The sequence below is a fragment of the Hydra vulgaris genome, chromosome 01, assembly GCF_038396675.1.
Source record: "Hydra vulgaris chromosome 01, alternate assembly HydraT2T_AEP".
Lineage (NCBI taxonomy): Eukaryota > Metazoa > Cnidaria > Hydrozoa > Anthoathecata > Hydridae > Hydra > Hydra vulgaris.
Genome location: NC_088920.1, coordinates 50676623 through 50696404, shown reverse-complemented (window position 1 = coordinate 50696404; position 19782 = coordinate 50676623). Strand labels below are relative to the sequence as shown.

Sequence of the window (19782 nt, the reverse complement as noted above, 5' to 3'; positions counted from 1 at the left end):
TGTTTGAGTTACTTCATCTGAACAAATTCGAATGTTCTAATTATTTTTGACGTGCTTTTCGAATGTTTTTATTTTTGTAAAGTAATTTTTTAGCATGATTTAACTTTTAAGTATAAGGATCTTATTTGAAGTCTTAAAGTGCTACAGTGTTAGAGTGCATTAAAATTATTTTTTTACTATGTCTAAAATGACAAGATCTGGTGTTAGGGAGTATTTTATAAGGAGGCTTTATAATTTTTACAGCCTGGAAAACAACTAAAAGGCCCACAACTACACTACTTTGTATATTATGGAGTTAGGTGGCTTGGGACCCACAAATTATGTAGCAAAGGCCTACAATTGGGCCCCGGCCCACAATTTGCCGACCTCTGGTCTAAAGAATAAAATAAGCTAAAAAGTTTTGAGTCTGGCCAAATGAGGGCGAAGTTATTGCTAAAAATGCCAATTAACTTATGTTACATGGAAATTAAAGTAAAAACAGAATTGCAAAAGTATTAAACTCATTCATTAAAATAATTAATAAAGGAAAATTTAAAAAACTGGTGGCACTCTTCCTGAATGATTTTTCATAACATTTATGAAAGTTATCAAATCGAAAACAAATTTTACACAAAACCAAGAGCAACTTAAAAAATTATTTTAGAATTACAACTTTATTAATATTTGAGTCATTTAAATAAAAAAGTCTTTGGTTTGTTGAAGTTTTTACTTACAATTCTTAAATTTATGTGTATTGCCTTATTTTCATTAGGTTGAATTTTTAAATTGCTGCAAAGTATTTACATTTAAATCTTTTTAAATTTTTATGACGGAAAAACTGTTATCACCATTTAGAAGGAAGAGGGTATATGTGATCGTTTGTGATAGGAGGGAAGGGGTTAAGAATCGACTAATATAGGGTGATGTACTTCATGGATGACCCCCCCCCCCCCGATAATTGCATATACAAACAATTTGTTTTACGGAAAAAAAAAAAAAAAAAAAAAATAATAAAGGTTATGATTTTTTTATATTAGGAGAATAGCAAATAAATCTTTCTTATTTTTTTTAATGTCTAAATAAAAATATTTATACAATTCTTATTTTTATTTGTTTATGTATATTTATATGTCAACCAAAATAAGAATACATAAACAAAAAAACAAATAATAATATGAATAATTTTAATTAAACATTAAATAAAAGAGAGTTTTGTTTTCTAAATTCTAAATTATATAAAAAGTTTTAATTAGAATTTTGTCGACGTAATAAGAAATTTTGTTAACGAAAAAGCGCCAGAACTTTAGTAAATGCATGTAGTTTGAACTTAGGTTACAAATTTAAAATAAAAATGTGCTTTAACTAAACATTGTTATTAAAAACTTTAAATGCAAAAACATAACATTTAATATTCTTTCGCATATGTTATTAAATTTATTTTTAGAAAAAACAAAACTTTATCATGTTTTTGTTAACTTACGTTAAATGAAAATTGTAAAAGTTCTTTTGTTATTTTCTTGAAATATATATATATTTTTTAAACATCTTCGCTTCCAACAAGGCTGCTAACAGCCACTAATTAAAGTTGGAATTTACTGAAAGAGAAAAGATGAAGATTGTAGAGCAAGATAACTATTGACGGACGACTTAAAGGATTGCAAATTATATGAATCAGGAAAGCAAGATTAAGAAAGCGAATTCCAAAGAACATTACGACGATGTGATAATGGTTGGAGGTTGGCTGCAAGAGCATATCCAACTATGTTTGCAATGCATTTTTGCACCTTGTCTAAAAGAGAAAGGGCATCATTAGAAGATCCGCTCCAGATATAGCAACAGTATTCCATACAAGGCCGGATTTGAGATTTATAGAGATAGAGAATAGAATCCGAAGTAAGAAAGTGACAAACTCGATAAAGAGATGCAACCTTAGCAGATGCTAATTTTGCAACTGATTTGATATATGTTTTCCAAGAAAGATTGGAAGTAAGAGTTAATCCTAGAAGATGAAGAGTAGGTGACTTATCGAGTACATCACCGTTCATAAATATAGGAAGATCTAAATTATTGCGATAACACTTGGCTGAAAAAAATTGAGTTTTATCTGATTTAAAGTTCACCAGCCACTGTGAGCCCCATGCTGTAGCAGAAGTGAGATCCTTTTCAAGCTCAAATGCCCCCTCAAAGCAATCAGAGAGTGTTGGTTTCTTATCACGACAAGAATAAATGGTAGTATCATCAGCAAACAATGCCACCTTAGATGTGAGAATATCTGGAAGATCATTAATGTAAATTAAAAAGAGTATAGGGCCAAAGATAAATCCTTGAGGAACCGCTGAAGTTACAGAATAAGAAGAAGAGTGTTGTCCATCGAGGACAACTTTTATTCTACGATTGGAAAGAAAGGATTCAATAATCTTAAAGATGTTGCCTGATACACCATAAGAAGAAAGCTTATGGAGAAGACCAGCATGCCAAACTTTATCAAAAGCTTTTGACATGTCAAAAGCTTTTGATAAAGTTTGTGATGCTGGAGTGATGGCCTTAACCTATCCACCTTCATCTAATGCACGATAAAACCTGTCAGTTATTACTGTTAGCAAATTAGCTGTAGAACGAGAAGATCGAAATCCATATTGATGGTCAGAAAGTAAGTTATTAGATTCAAGATGAGAAATTAAGTGTTTGTTAATTAAAGATTCAAAAACCTTGCTTATGATAGGAAGAAGAAAGTTTATGGGACGGTAGTTAGACAAATCAGATCGCTCTCCTGAATTTTTGAAGATAGGGATAACAGATGCCGCTTTCCAGCAGGCTGGAAAACAAGACTCTAATAAGCACTTGTTGAATAGTTTTGAGAGTATAGACGACAGCTCCGGAGAACACTTCTGCAAGACAATAACAGGTATGTTGTCCGGGCCCGGGATATGAATGTCAAGCAATGGATCAACCTGTTTGTTGGCAATATCAGGTAGAACGCAACTAGTGGAATCAAGAGATGATATTGATGAAAAGTTTTTAGCAAACAATTCGGCTTTGTCTTTAGTTGAGGTGACAAAGTCTGAACCATACAAGAGAGGTGGAATTATAGATTTACTCTTATTATTAATATTATTAAAGAGCCTCTAGAAGTCACGAGAGCCTAATTTTTGAGATGAGATACGAGATTTCATGACCTGAGGATAGCGGGTTTTGGCGTTAGACAAAACCTTTTTACAATTGTTTCTAGCAGTAATAAACAGACGTCTGTTTTCTGGAGAATTGTTTTGCTGAAAAATGTGGAAGTAACGGTTTTGATTGGCAATCGCAGCAGCACAGTGTGAGGAAAACTATGAAGGAGAGTGAGGCTTGACCTGGAATCGTCGAGAGGGAATAAAAGATTCCATGCCAGCCTAAATTTACGAAGTTATGTAAGAAGCACATTTGTCGACAGGAAGACAAAAGATTTCTACCCAAGGGCCATCACAAAGAAAATCAGGGAAAGAATCCCATCAGCTTAGGGGGATTCAGGTGATGAAGAAGAATGAGATATTAGTTTTAGAGAGATAAAACTGTGATCAGAAGCACCTAAGGGTGAATGTGGAGAAACTGAGCAATGACTAGGATCAGAAACAAGACATAAGTCAAGGAGAGAAGGTAGATGATTCGGGTTGTCAGGAAAGCGAGTTGGAAAGTTAACTATTTGAGTTAGGGATTGAGAAAGGCAAAAGTTGTGGGCTTTAATGCCTGCAGAGTCACAGACACTAGAGCCAAGCCATTCAGAGTGGTGAGCATTCACTGACAACAACTATATTAGCTGATGGATAAAGAGAGAGGGCTTGGTCAATATGATCAGAAATAACGTCAAAACGAGTGCAGTCTTGAGATGAAGGAGAGCGATATAAAACAAAGAGAAAGGTAATAGAGTGAAGTGATGCTAAACGAAAGCACATGAAAGAATAGTCTGTGGATTCAAACCTAGTTTCACGACAAATCGGTGAATTTTTACGAATGTAAATGCCTAGGCCAAGCATGTGACTATTGGAGTCTTTACGAATTAGAGGAAGATAACCGTCAACACTAAGATAGCAAGATGAGACAGCCGAACTCAAATTAGTCTCACAAAGAGCAAGTAGGTCTGGTGAACTTTGCAAGAGATAAGACTCAACAGAAGAAAAGTTATTTTGAAGACCACAAATTTTAGTGAATGATAGGTTTAGAGAACTTGGTGATGATGATGGTTTTTTGTGTTTTATAGCTTTTGGCACTTTATTCATTTTTAAATTAGATTGAAGAACTTGACTCAAAGCCTAGATAGTACTCAGAACTTGACTCAAAGCATAGATAGTACTAAGCCGTAACAAAGGGTTCCAAATGTGGCCTCCACAATGCACACCAAAAGTACAAACAGGGACACCATCCATGCGCAACATGGCACTGTTAATTCTTTGATATTCTTCAGCTGTTGATGGGATCAGCCTCTCTGAGAGCTACCACAGAGTTCGGGAAACCTGACTACCAGCCAGCCTCAGAACCATAAAACTGAGTTTTAGAGCTGTACCCTCATTAGGAGATAATAGAATGAGTTGCCTAGTCATAAAAACAGAGACACAAGCAAAACCCATGCATTGAGTCAAGAAGATCCAGCATTAAAATGTCTTAAAAGTACATCTGCGCTAGCCTAATAGACGAAGAAGGGATGCGAGGCTGGTCAACAGATAGAATCTGTTTACCCCTTAAGTCTTTGCCTAAGAGCCTTCTACAAGACAGCAGCCGAGTGCATTTAACATCTGCCCAAGATGAGTATTTTTATCAAGACACCATCTCTAGCCTTTACTCAACCAAGAGCCCCAAGGCAGGGGGTGTTTTAAATCGAAGTTGGCATCTCCTAGCCTTTGCCTAAAAAGGCGTATCCTACAAGGCAGCAGGACATAAAGCAGATTGTACTGGGTTACATGTTACCAGTAGCAGGATAACCTGATCTGACATTATAAAGTATAAAATCTGATAAACAACAATTTGAACATATTAGCTCCATTTTCACACTAAATTAATTCCGATTATGCAAATGAATTCATGGTTAAAATACAATTTTACAATGGTACTTTTTTTATCATGTGACAATCAGAAAAACCGTAACTTTCTGAAGCATAAAAATGACTTAAATAAATTAATTTTAGTACTAAAGGTATATTTTAAATTAACTTTCATGTGTCTACATCAATACTCATTTGCTAAAATTTGACGAAAAAGAGAATAAAATTTAACTACTTTTTTATTTTCCGTCATGGAATTGCCCATATATATATATATATATATATATATATATATATATATATATATATATATATATATACACACACACACACACACATATACATACATATATGTAAATATATATATGTATATAAAGCTCTCTCAGGAAAGGCGTGCAGTTGCATGCTTTTCCTGAGAAATTTTCACTCGGATGAAACATATGAGCTTCAATTAAGCACACGTCTTCTGATTGACTTTTTTTTGAAAACACTCAACTTTTATGTTTTTAGAAAGAAACCTGATAACACACATTAAATCTGTTTCCAGCTTACAACGTTTGATCTTTAATAGGAACATTTTAATACTTCCTATGAAGTTTATTTACAATTTTCTCTGTTAGATAAATGAAATTATTTTGAACTGCATTTAGCAGTTGAGCTAAACAATACATGACAAAATGTGAGAGATAAGCACAATTTATGCAAATTTCTTACTTAATTACATGAAGTTATATATATCTATATATAATAAGATATACCATATATATATATATATATATATATATATATATATATATATATATATATATATATATATATATATATATATATATATATATATATATATATATATATATATATATATATATACACACACACACCAGGGCTCAAATTAAGTGTATTGTGATCGCGATTGCTTTCCACACCTTCACAATTAGATTTTTCTTTCAAGTAGATTTTTTTGCAATTTCTTTTTTAATATAGCTCTTTTTTTTGCCATTCTTAAAAATAATGTTTTTGTCTAAGTTTTTCATTAGTGGTCATAAATTATGTCATGCTAAATTTATCTTTTAGCCATTCTTATTAACATAAAATACTTTTGAATTTAAATTACTATAAATCTCTGCGTGGAAGCCAATATTTTAAACCTATATTTAGTTTGATTTAATCAATGGATAAAGTACATCATAGTAAAAAACAAAAAAAACGAGTCTTCTAAAATACTTTTATTCAATTAATTTTACAATTGAAATTTGAAATTAAAAAAAATAAGTAAAAAACCTAATATTAAATTGTAAGGCTCAATAATTATAAATTTAATTGCAGCGACGCCTGTAATTCCCAGTGGCATAGCGAGGAGAGTTAAACATAGATCTAGCTACAGTAACAATATCAGATTTAGAACATAATGCAAAGTGAGAAAGTTTTATTTAAATCATAAACATTTTGAATAGCTAATTATTTTTTGTTTCTTGAAAATAATTTTAAAAGTAAAAACTTTCTATTGCAAACATTAAACCAAAAATTTAATTTAATTTGAAAAAAAAAATCATTTTATTTCTTATTTGAACCCCCTCCCATCATCCCCAGCTACGATTGGCGATAAGGGGGAAAGGGTTGTGTTAGTATAAAATAATATCTTTGTACTTTAGTTCCTAATTGTTTTAACACAATATCTCTCATATTTAATTACCATCTTATAATTTCCTTGTTTAGCAAAGTTTAAAATAGCATAAATTACTGTTATAGTTTACAGCTCGAGTCATAATTTAAATTTAAGTTATATAATGTAATGAACAAGTAATGTATTTAATATCACTTTTAGTAATTGTTTTTACTAAAGTTTTAGTAATGTATTTAATATCACTAATGTTTTAGTAATGTATTTAATATCTCTAATGTTTTAGTAATGTATTTAATATCACACACATAAAATTGTTTTTACTAATGTTTTAGTATTTAATATGTTTTAGTAATGTATTTAATATCACTTTTAGTAATTGTTTTTACTTAATATGATACTTAAAAAAGTAAAAGTAGAAACGCAAATATTACAACATTTAAACCACATTAAACTAGTTATAGAAAACTATTTAATATGTTCATGCTGACGATAAAAGGTGTTATTTTTGAAGAGTATCGAATTGTTATTGTAAAACAGCAATAAAACAATACTTAAAAGTTGTTTTGACAATATTATATGTAAGAGCTTGTGATGCAAGCTCTTTATATTGTTTTAGATTGACACAAGTTGTGTTAATCTAAAACAACTTCATGACGCTGTTTTATAGTTTTATAACACGTTGATAACATATGTGTTTAAAATAAAACAAAGTAATTAAAAAGAACTGTTTTAATTAATAAAAATATCATCGTCATAAAACTTCAAACATCATTTCCACTTTGAATTTTTTTAAGTATATGCTTAAACTGATTTCTTAAAAAAAATTTCTTTGAACACATTCGAGCCTTGTATACACACAAATGGGGCAAACTGTGGTCGGCCAAAGCCATTTAGTATAAACATTTCAACTAAAAAAAGTTTCATCAGCTTTTAAGACAATTATGACACAAAATAACATGGTAGGACGTATATTACTGTTGTTTATTTGTCCATCAGGTCAAGAGTAGCCAAATTTAAAATACTTTTCGGACCACAGTTATCACCTAGAAATGCTTGTCTTTGTTTTTTTGTATACATTTTTTCAAAAAATTTTGCGATCTGGTAAATTTGAGTAAATTTAATATTACACAAATGCTCAAAATTTTAGAGCTCTAGCTGGTCTAGAAGTTAGTAAAAAATCAGCAGCACAATTTTGGGACAACAGACCAACAGGGAAGGCACATTTTGCTTTAGGTATTATCAGCCCTTAAAACAATTAGTAAGTGATAGGAGCCCCCAGGAATATATGGAACTTTTAACAAACCTGGCCCCAGCAAAATGAGCTAGGAAAAATTTATAACGCATTATATATCATAAATTTATGCATATATTTACTATTTATTAAATACATACATGTAATATGGATATATATGGTTATAATTATATGTTCTGCTATTGATTTATACAGGGATTATCCAGTTCATAATTTAAAAGTCCTGAAAATTTTTTCCTGAAAATATCCGGAAAATATTTTAAAGAAATATCCAGAAAAAATGCGGAAATATAAATCCATTACATGTAACTAAGAATATCTCATATGTTTGAAAAGAAATTCATTATTTGTAAGTGCTTACAAATAATGTGCATATAAACATAATTTGCATGCTAAAAATGTTTCAATACTTAAATTTTTTAAACAAGTAAGGTAGTGGCTTAGTGTTGTGAATGTTACAACCGATTTTTAAAAAAAAAGTTATATTTCAAAGTATTTGTATGTTTTTTAACTATTATTGTTGTTTGCAATTTTTTTTGTGCAAAGTTTTATAGAATAAGTGCATCAATGTGTACATAAATCAACTGACTTAAATAGGGATAAGTGCAGTGGAGTGTACATATATCGACTGATGGTTTTGGATTTGGCATTTTTTATATAAAAGAAAAACTTCAATACTTGTTTAAATATGGTTTATAAATTAATTTAATATTTCTAACTTGTACTTCCAGAAAACTATTTGGATATTAAAAAATAAATGATATTTTAAAGAAATATCCGGAAAAAGATAATCCCTGATTTATATGCTGGCATTCAATATCCTTATATATTTAGACAAACTTTAATAGGGAAGAGTTGCTGAAATCGGATGAACTAAAGGAAAAATATTTTTTAACCAAAACTATTTTAACTATGAAAACATTCATACTTATACATTTTTATATCTACTATACTTTTCTAACTGTACAATACTTTTAACCATAGTTCAACTTAATTGATTGCACTATTATCGAAAATAAATTGGATTTTGTAAAGCCACAATTTTTTTCCTATAGAGCTTGATTTTTTTCCTATCTTTAAGGAAAACTTTGATTCCTAAATTGGAACAGCTTGCTTTTTAAAAAAATACCTAGTAAATTCAACAGAAATCAATTAAAAATCATTTGCAATTTGAATGAATTGTTTATATTTTCATCTTTACAGTGAAAATATAAACAATTCATTCAAAACTTATAGTAGGATTAAAATTGCCAGGGAAAAAATGAAATTCTACAAATAAATTTTACAAAAGCCTTAACAAGGATGTTCTTTTATTTTATTATTAAAAATTACTAAATAAAGTACTATTTTTGAGGTTTATGATTGCAACTATTCATTTTTAAATTGTGCCTGAACTATTTCTTCAATCCTTTGATTATATCACTGACTAAGTATAGAAAACTTATCAGTTCCTATGAAGGAACTATGAAGTTTTTAACTATATTATTATATCACTGCAATATCATGCTTGCAGCAACTTATAATGTAAAATTATGTTATTACTTGCATTTAAATCCCATCACATTAAGCATAAAAAGTTGTATAACCAACAGCAGTATAGTTTACCTGGTGCAATCAATATAGTGTGATTAAAAAAGATCACCTAAGAAATTTTTTTGATTAAAAATAATAATTTTTGCATAATTATATAACATTAAAAAGTTTTTATAAAGTGCTTAGAGCAACTCCATAAAAACAACCACAAAAACAACAAAAAAAAGCATGTAAAAATAAAAACAAATGCCAATGCAACACTGCACGACTTAAAGAAATTGGTAACTCATTAGACTTACTTTATCACTTTTAGTTAAGCATTCTGTTTCACTAGTAGTGCGCAGCCTTAGTAAAGGATTTTTGTTGTTGAAACTGCTGGTGTATACTGGTAATTCAGCTAAATCGCCAATATAACTTTCAATAGTCTGAGTTCGATCACGAACATCATTTTGTGAAGTTATACTTAATGCATGTTGACGACGCATCTCAGCAGGAGGAGGAAAAAATGGACCTGTACTTGGATGTATTCCATAAGCTCTTAACTCTTGATCAATGTTGTCTTTCTGTTTTCGCAGATCCTCAACATCCTATATAAAAAGTTTTAAACAATAATTTTTATAAGGAACTTAATGAGATGTTGAATCACTTTAATCAAAATTAGCTCGAAAGAAACTAATAAAATCTCATTAAGTATAAAAAACTTAATAAATTGTAAAGTTCATTGTTTTTTTTCGGAAATGAAAATTTCACACGAGCCTGAAGAAATTCATTTATGAATTGACTGATATAATAAAGGACAACCCAGATTAAATCAATGAAAAAAGATTTAACTTTTCTTCAGTCAGTTAAGTTAAACCTTTTAACAAATAAAAATATTAAATTGTTAAAAGTTAAATTGACTGCAATGCATTTTTTTAATTTATTGTTGGAAACCTGTTAGCTCCATTAGTTTAAAGAGTTTAATTTCCAAATTATTTACAAAATTGTACTTGTAGAAGTACAATTTTGTAACTAAAAACAACAAATATAACAAATACTAAAAGTATTTTTTATATTTGTCATTTGTTTTTGTTGACTGCGTGCACTATCATATTTGTATACAATCTTCATAATTTTTTTATTGCAGGCACCATTTCAACAATTTAATTTATTAAAAAGTTTTTTTTGCATTATTTAAAATAAAAACTGTAGTAGTTATTAAAAATTTCATAAAAAATTCCAACTTAGTAAGTGAAAATAAATAACTTAAAAAATAATACCTTAAGATGACAAAGATGGTACTGCAACATCATTTTTGCATTCTCAATATTGTCTTTTGTACCAATAAATAAAAACGGAACATCTTTCTAAAATATTAAAAGATGAATAATTAGATAGATTAGGGTCAGGTTAATGTAAATAAAACTTTAACAAATTAAAAATACCTGTTTTTCTTCATCAGTCTTACTATCTTCTGGCTCTGGATCAATCTTTACACGTACAACACCTGACTTGTCAACAATATCCTGGACAATGCGCCCATTTCTTCCAATCACTTTTCCAACATACATTCTGGGCACCAATACTACTTCTTCAGCAAACTCAAGAAGTCTTCTGGCCTCCTTTACACAAGCCATATTCTAATTAAAAAAAAAAGTTTAGATAAAGTATTTAATTTACAATTTTTCTGGAACATATAAAAAAAAAAAAAAAAAAAAAAAATTAACAAAAATGTAAAAAAGTAAATTCATTGTTTTTCTTAATGTTAATTCATCTCCCAAGGCCAAGAAGGCCATTACAGTCGAGGAGGCTACTTTTGTTATGGTTAAAACCCCCTCTCAACTCTATAACTCCAACACTTGACAAAGAAGGCTGCTGCACAGAAAAACAAGTTAAGCGCGGTACTCAGGGGCGTGGTGGCTGTAAAAGACCCATGCGGGACTTTTACAAAAAAAGCCTATATATGCAGGATTTTACCATATATGATTAGACCTGTAAATTGAGCCAAACGAGCCAAGCTTGGCAGGGCTCGGCTTGGCTCATTTATATATTAAGAGTGTGCAGGCTCGGCTTGTTAAGGACTAATATTGTTTGGGCTCGGCTCATTTAACATGTTGCTCGAGCTTGACTGGTTTAAAACTCGAAATAATTATTGTAACCTGTTAGTTTAAAGCTTGTTTAGTAAAAAAAAATTGTTCGTTAAAGGCTCGTCTGTAAATAATTTTTATTATATATTAATATGTATAATATCACAATTTTATTTATTACATATATATTATTATAATATAAATAAATATATATATTCGAGCTTTAATCGAGCCTATATAAACGAGCCTATGATGTTCAAGCTCGGCTCGTTTAATAAACGAGCCTAATTTTTTGTTCAAGCTCGGCTCGCTTACCATTCAAGCCAAACATGAACGAGCTCTTGTCGAGCCGATCACCGAGCCGTTCACGAACACGAGTCCGGATTTACAGCCCTATATATGATGGATGTCGGCAAAGGCAAAAAAACGTTTTTTGCTCAACATACATGTCGGGCAAAAAACGACATTTATCTGTCATTTTGTCCAACCCATATTTTGTGCGCATTTATTTTATAACTATTTTAGTTGTTTCAAAATTATTAATAAATTCCAGTTATATATATAAACTTCATTTTTTGATTTTTTTAGTTTTTATACAAAACAGAAAATGAAGCTATGTTAATAAAATACATTATTTTTTTAAGCTAATTCATTTTTTAAAGGATGCCTAAGCATTAAATTTTTTTTTCGAATTAAGCAGCCTAGTTTTTATCATTTAATTGCAATTAATTATTAATTTAAATTTATATTTCAGTCTTATTTTTTGCCTGATGGTGTTTATAAATTTCAAACAAATATTTTAGCTTTAAAAACCTTTTTAAATTTATTTTATAAAAACTTTAACGTAATAGTTTTTTTAATGCTTATAGAAACCAGTATTTTTTATTACACTATTAAATTTAAGTTATGTTATGTAACGTTTGCTTTCGCGCTAAAGTTTTTAGCTTTTAAAATTGTGTTTTAATAGTAATCATAGAAGTTTAAAAAAAATTTCTTAAAAATACATTAGGGGAGAGTGGTGTACCTTGGAGGTATTTTCAAACTTTTACAAATATTAAAAAAAAAATACTCACAATATGTTTTTGTAATATATTTTCATTAACTTAATGATATTAGTTACTCTAGGATTTTTTATTAATCATCCAGTCATATTTTTTCATCCCTTTATTTAAGTTTAAAAAACAGCTTACATTACAGCCAAGGTACACCACCGGTGGTGTACCTTGGAGGTATGTATTTTGTACATTGGAGGTATTATTGTTTTAACAGATTAAGTACTCAACATGGTAGAAGTTTGATATAATGTTTGTTTATAGGATAACTGGACTTCACATCAGAGATCATATTAATCTATCTAGTTAGATTTATATAAACTATATATTAATTGATAACTTTATTTAAATTTATACCTAGAAGTATTAAAACTTACAAAAGAAATAATGTTGATTAGGAAAAGAGTAATAACAAATATCTACATTAAAGTTTAGTAATAATGAGTATTTCACTTTGATTTAGCATTTGTCTACTCTACATTCAGGTAATCAAAGTTAAAGCCAAATGATTTTTTCCAGCTGTCGTGCTGAACCTCCTGTAATAGAAGGATGTGGCAACTAAAAGACCATGTCTAATTTGTCTAACTCATACACAGTTTTATAATCTCTTTGATAATTCAAGAAAATTATCAAAGAGAAAATAACAATTTGAAAAAAATAATTACAATTTAACAAAGAATTACAAACATATTATACTAAAGAAATTCTTAATAAACAAAAAAAATATCATAATAAACTATAACAATATATTACATTAAAAAAACACTTTCATAAGAAATATTACTTATAAAAGTATATGTTTATAGGTTAGGAGTTAAGCAGTTTTAAGCATGCATAAATGCAGCTGAAAACATGTTTTACAATTTTTGATAATCAGTTTTAAAACAAAGTTTATACCGACAGTTGTAGAAAAAAAAGAATGCGCTCTAAAAAAATTACTTTTTGGTACCGGAAACATACTTTTATTTTTATTGCAACAACAAATGTGTTACACCATTATAAAACAACTTATTATTTAGTTGCATGTATTGAGCCTTTAGAGGCCAATACATGCAACTAAAATTTCAGTTTGAATTCATCACTCAAGATGGCAGCACAATTGATGTGCCTCCAAGGTACACCACTTTCCCCTATATATTTCTTAGAATATTATACGTAATTACTTTTATATAAATATGTCATATTTATATAAAAGTAATAAAGTATAATATTTTTTGATAATTTAAATAAAATGAGTTTATTGTAAACAATTATTAAAATTAATTTGTTACTTTATTTAAAAAAGTATTAAGTTAACATAATTATTTATGTATTTAATATATTTATAATAATTTACAAAGCATTTCGCATAATATAGTATTTTTTTTTTTAAAATCTTAAAGAAAAAGAATTTTTCTTTTTCTTTAAGATTTTCTTTCTTTATATAAATTAACTTTTAAATTTTCTTTTTATTTTGCGCATTTTTGAAATGTCTTAAGTTGTCAAAACAAACAACCGTGGTCAAGTTGAAAAAACAAAATATTTTAGGCATGGTCAGAATTCCCGCATGGCCCCTGGGGCCACCATGCCCTTGGCGGTACTACCAGGGGTGTGGTGGGGATCGAACTCAGAACCTTTCGCTAATGAGGTGTTTGCTCTACAACTACACCAATACCACATTTATTAACCAATATTTGTTATTAAAAAACTTTTTACCTTATTTTTTCTAACCAATTAAAAAACAAAAGTGAACTTAAATTTTAATTCATTTCCTAATTAAACCTATTTCTTTCTGTATTGATAACTAAATTGTTACTGAGTCATTGATTTTCGCTTCTTTTATACTCTACTTTGCTTTTTTACTATTTTAATGCTACTAAATATTAGTTAAAAAGATTATTTTTTCAAATTTATTTTATTAAACTTTTTTTTGAATTTTGTTATTGTTTTGTTTTGAATTATTGTTTTTTTTGAATTTTGTTATTTGAAGTTTGTTTTATGATCCTTTGTTTAACTTTTTATTATTCGTTGTAGCAAAAAAAATTTTTTTAAGTTTTCTTTTGCTTTTTTATTGAAAATAGGAAAAAATCTTCCTAAGTTAATTCAGGTCAGTTTGGTCAAAATCTTTAAACGTAACAAAATCTTATATTTAATCCTAAAACTATTCTCTGAAAAGATTTGCTATGAAATGTAACATTAGTTCAACAATATAACAAAATAATTTACCATTTTTGAGGCAACTGAAATTCATGGAATGAAACTGTTCCATTTTTTAATGAAAAATTTTGAATACTAAATTAAGGATATTTAATATTCTTTTAAAAATTAAATCATAATATTAAGCCCATTACCAAAATAAAATTATCCTAGAAAAAAAAAATATTTTTAACTAATATTTTTTACTTAATGCTCCACTGATTCATTCACTTTTCCATTAGATTGCTTATTGTTAAAGTCTGTTTGGACCTATTATTGATAACTTTTATTCCAAATTGAAATAAACTGTTCAACACAATTATTTTAACCAAGACAGTCGATATTTTCAAAAACAGATAGGATAACTACAAAACAAACAATTAGGCAATTGGCAATTATAAGCAGGGTTTCGAAAGTTGTTTCACAAAACCCACAACCTACTCTTCTTATTACTATTATTATAACAAACAGCTTTTAAAACAGTTTAAACATTATTCTTTCAAATATACTAATGGCTAATCAGAAAGTTACGCATACTGCAGGTCTTGTTTTGGCTTTTCTTTGCATAACGTCATAGTGTTTGGTATTTTTAATAGCTTTAATAAAAAAAAAGTTTTTATTGGGAAAAAATTACTCATCGTTTTTCCCCTCTGATAATGTTGGGTTATTTGCTGATTTTAGCATGCTAACACATAAGAGATTAAAGCTGGCACTTTTATGTTGTAGTAAAGCTGAGATTAAGATAAAGGTTGGTTTTTATGATAACATTGCTAAATGCCAACCTAGATTTTGAGGGCTGTGTGTATGTGTGTGTGTGTATACATACATGCACATATATATGTATAAACAATCTTTTGTCTAGCTTTCAAATAGTTTTTTCAATAACAGTTGTTATATATATATATATATATATATACATATATATATATATATATATATATATATATATATATATATATATATATATATATATATATATATATACACACACACACACACACACATATATATATACATATGTATGTGTATATATACACACATACATATGTACACACACACACACAACCATAAATGCGTGTTTAATTAAGCACTGTGACATCACTCTGAAATAGCCTGCTGCCGGGTGCTTCAGTATATACATCCACTATCTTATAGTTGTATATAGATGTGTATACTGAAGCTACATTGACTGAGGATTTGGCATCGGGCAGCAATCTTTTCTTTATTACTCTTAATTTTTTTTTCTTTTTCTGAAAAAAGGTGTATGCAACTGTAGTAAAAAGGTGTTATTTTTAAATTATAATTGCTAAACATTTTGCGCTTTGTGTCCTTCATTAAGATTCTTTTATAGAAAATAAAATGTTGAGAATATTCTAAATGTTTTATTTAAAAAAAAAACACTTTCAAAATTTTTTTTCATAAAAAATTTTGTTTTGGTAACAAAACTTAATTTAAAAAGAAGTTTATATAATATATGGAGGATATTTAGTACCCATATAATGGATATTATTCTTTAAAAAATATTTCTTTGAAATATTGAGTACTTTCGAATACTGAGTATACTCTGTTTCACTTTATATAAATACATATTATTATTATAATTTTCATGCTATAACAATACCTTGCCAATTTGGCAACAATGGTACCAAACTACTGAAGTAAGAAATATTTTGCCAATTTCAGGAATTTGGCAAGTTTGGCGTAAATAATATAAAATATTATCATAACATCTTGCACATTATTAAATTTTATTTTACTTTTTAAACTTTTAACTGATAGGTTTTATCGTGCATTAGATGGAGGTGGAGAGGTTAAGGCTATCGCATTTCTAAGACTTTTAAAAAAGTTTGGCATGCTGTTCTTCTCCATAAGCTTTCTTCTTACAGTGTATCAGATGACATCTTTAAGATTATTGAATACTTCCTTTCCAATTGTAGTATAAAAGTTCCTCGATGGAAAACACTCTTCTTCTTATCATGTAACTTCAAAGGGTCCTCAAAGTTCTATCCTTGGCCCTATACTCTTTTTAATTTACATTGTTATCTTCCAGATATTCTTACATCTAAGGTAGCCTTGTTCGCTGATGGTACTACCATTTATTCTTGTCTTGATAAGAAGCCAACACTCTCTGATTGTTTGGAGGTGGCATTTGAGCTTGAAAAGGATCTCACTTCTGCTACAGCATGGGGCTCACAGTGGCTGGTGAACTTTAATTCAGATAAAAACCAATTTTCTTCAGCCAATCATTATTGCAATAATTTCTTCCTATATTTATGAATGGTAATGCACTCGATGAGTCATCTACTCTTTATTTTCTAGGATTAACTCTTAACTCTGATCTTTCTTGAAAAATATGTATCAAATCCATTGCAAAATTAGCATCTGCTAAGGTTGCAACTCTTTATCACGCTCGACACTTTCTTACTCCAGATTCTACTCGTTATCTCTATAAATCTCAAACCTGTCCCTGTATGGAATACTGTTGCCATGTCTGGGGCAGATCTTTTAATAATGCCTATTTTCTTTAAGACAAGGTGCAAAAATGCATATTAAACATAGTTGGACCTGCTCTTGCAGCCAACCTCCAACCATTATCACATTGTTGTAATGTTGCTTCTCTTTCTCTTTTCTATAAATACTATAATGGGCACTGCTCTAAATTCATTCTTGTGTTACTCGTCATTCAATTAAGTCCCATACTTTTACTGTGACTGTTTCTAAGTACTCCAAAATATTTTATTTATCTAATTTTTTTCTTTTCTTTTCCTTGAACATCAGTTCTTTGGAATTTACTTCTTTCAATTCTTTTTCCTGATTCATATAACTTGCAATCTTTCAAGTCGTCTGTCAATCGTTATCTTGCTCTATAAACTTCATCTTTTCTCTTCAAGTAACTTCCAACTCTAATAGTGGTTGCTTGCAGCCTTGCTGGAAGTGAAGATGTTAAAAATAATAAAAAAAACAATACTTTATTAATTATAATTTATAATTTTAAACAACTTTTTAAAAACTTAAAAACCTTAAAATAATTACCAAAGATTTAGAAAAAATAAAATAAATCAAGTTATCATCATGATAAAAAAAAAAATTAACACTTGGAATAGTTAATAAATATTTTAAATATAATAAAAGTTATAATAGTTATAAAATCTTTTAATAATTTATTGAGCAAACTAATTTTAATTGGTCTAAATATGGAAAATAATGTACAAAATAATAAAATATATAAATAGATTAAATTTTTTTAGCTGCATCAAAAAATTAAAAAATTGAAAATTACCTCCCCTAAAATATTAAAAGTACAAGTTGGTTCATCTACTTCAACTGACATTATTCCAGGAATTCTACGAGCAGCCTGAATATTGGCACCTTGTGCACCTATGGCTAAACCTAAAAGGTCTTCAGGTAAAATCAGTTGCTCATAAATAGGTGCTTGCTCAGATTGCTTTTGTGCCAATTCTAATTGTCGCAAGCTTTCTTCATTGCGTGACTGCAAAAGTAATTTTGTACGAAGACTGCGAAAATGCATTTCACTTAAGATTGCGGCTCTTTTAATAGAATCTTCACATGATGAAAGTATAACTAATACATTCAGATCATTAAGATAAAAGATAGAAAGTGCCTTAGTCATCTCCCGAAATGTTTCATGAACATCCCCTGCACACCTATAAAAATCATTTTTAAATACACAATAATGAATGTATATTAAAAAAAAAAGAACAATTGTAAAAATGTATTATAAATATATTATAGAATATGATATAATATAATATAAATATAGTAATAATAGTAATGAAAAATAACAATTATAAAATTGTTCATAAATTAATATTTAAACATGTTAACATTTGAAGATGTCTTACATGATCCGCAAATCTTGTGGAACATCTATCATGCATTTAAAATACATTGATCTTGTCACTGGTTGACTAAAACGTTTATTAAAAAAATGCAGAATTTAACTACAGTAGAAAATGAAAAAATAATATAAAAACTATAAAAGAAGAAAAATCAATAAAAAAAAGAACTCAATAATAAATATAGCAATAATAATATACAAACAATATATAAACAATAATAAAAAAATACTCAAACTTAATTATTTTTTATTAAAAAAAAAAATAATGCAATTGAAATACTCTTAAAATAAATAAAGAAATAAGATTAACAAAAAATATTTGATAATTTTTGAAAAATTACTTTATTTTACAAATTTATTACTAGACACTCTATTCAAAAACTTAATATAACTTTAAAATAAACATAACATTTTTGTATGTGAAGTCCTAATGCAAAACTTAATGATCTTGATAAAAATAAATTATTAATAAGATATATTCATATTACTACAAAAACAACTAAAATTGCTAACTCTCTTTAATTTCTCAAATTACAATCATACAAAAACTACTTTAACAAAACTCATAAATACACTGTTATGTATATACCATTAACAACTACAGCATTAATCTGTTGCTCAGCCTTTAACAAATTTTATTGAACAAGACCTTGGTGTCTAAAAAAATTGAAATCTTAAATCTTAAATATTTTTAATGAATCATGTAATCTTTTGACTTCTAAAAAATCCTAGTACTGCAAATAAAAAGAAAAACAATCAACTAGTTTAAACTTGAGATTAAAATTGCACAGAACAATAAAATAAAAAATCCTGCACTGAAAATTTTTCAAGCAATCACAACAATAGCTTTAAAAGTCAATTGTCTAAAGTAATATAGAGATAAAATAAAAACTTGATTATTGATATCGAAAAAAAAAAAAAAACCAGCTGAGAAAGCTGGTTGCTCATAATTTGCTCATTCATAAAAAGGAAGAGTTTAAAATTGTTTCAAAAATCTTACAAATTTAAAAAATATTAGTTTTCAGATCTTTTCTGCAATTAAAGTAATCAAAATGATAACAAGTAGGGCTGTTTTAATAACTTAAGTATTTAAGTAATTGTTTGAAAGATTCTATTACCTAAGTAAATTTACTAGATATTACTAAAGTAATATTATATTACTTAAGTAATATCTAGTAATTTTTTTTCAAGTTAATAAACAGAAAATTGGTATTTTATTAAAATTTA

General features: G+C 28.2%; 1 protein-coding gene across 1 annotated transcript in view; it reads right to left on the bottom strand.

The window, feature by feature from the left end:
- Positions 1-19782, bottom strand: part of LOC100212973 (FMR1 autosomal homolog 1-like) — a 45208-nt gene that overhangs the window by 8194 nt on the left and 17232 nt on the right. The window contains exons 4-8 of the mRNA XM_065788500.1: positions 18560-18625; positions 17977-18361; positions 10828-11022; positions 10663-10749; positions 9703-9990 (exon numbers count right to left, since the gene is read on the bottom strand). Of these exons, the coding sequence (XP_065644572.1) occupies positions 9703-9990; positions 10663-10749; positions 10828-11022; positions 17977-18361; positions 18560-18625 (1021 nt within the window). The remainder of the gene's footprint in view (positions 1-9702; positions 9991-10662; positions 10750-10827; positions 11023-17976; positions 18362-18559; positions 18626-19782) is intronic.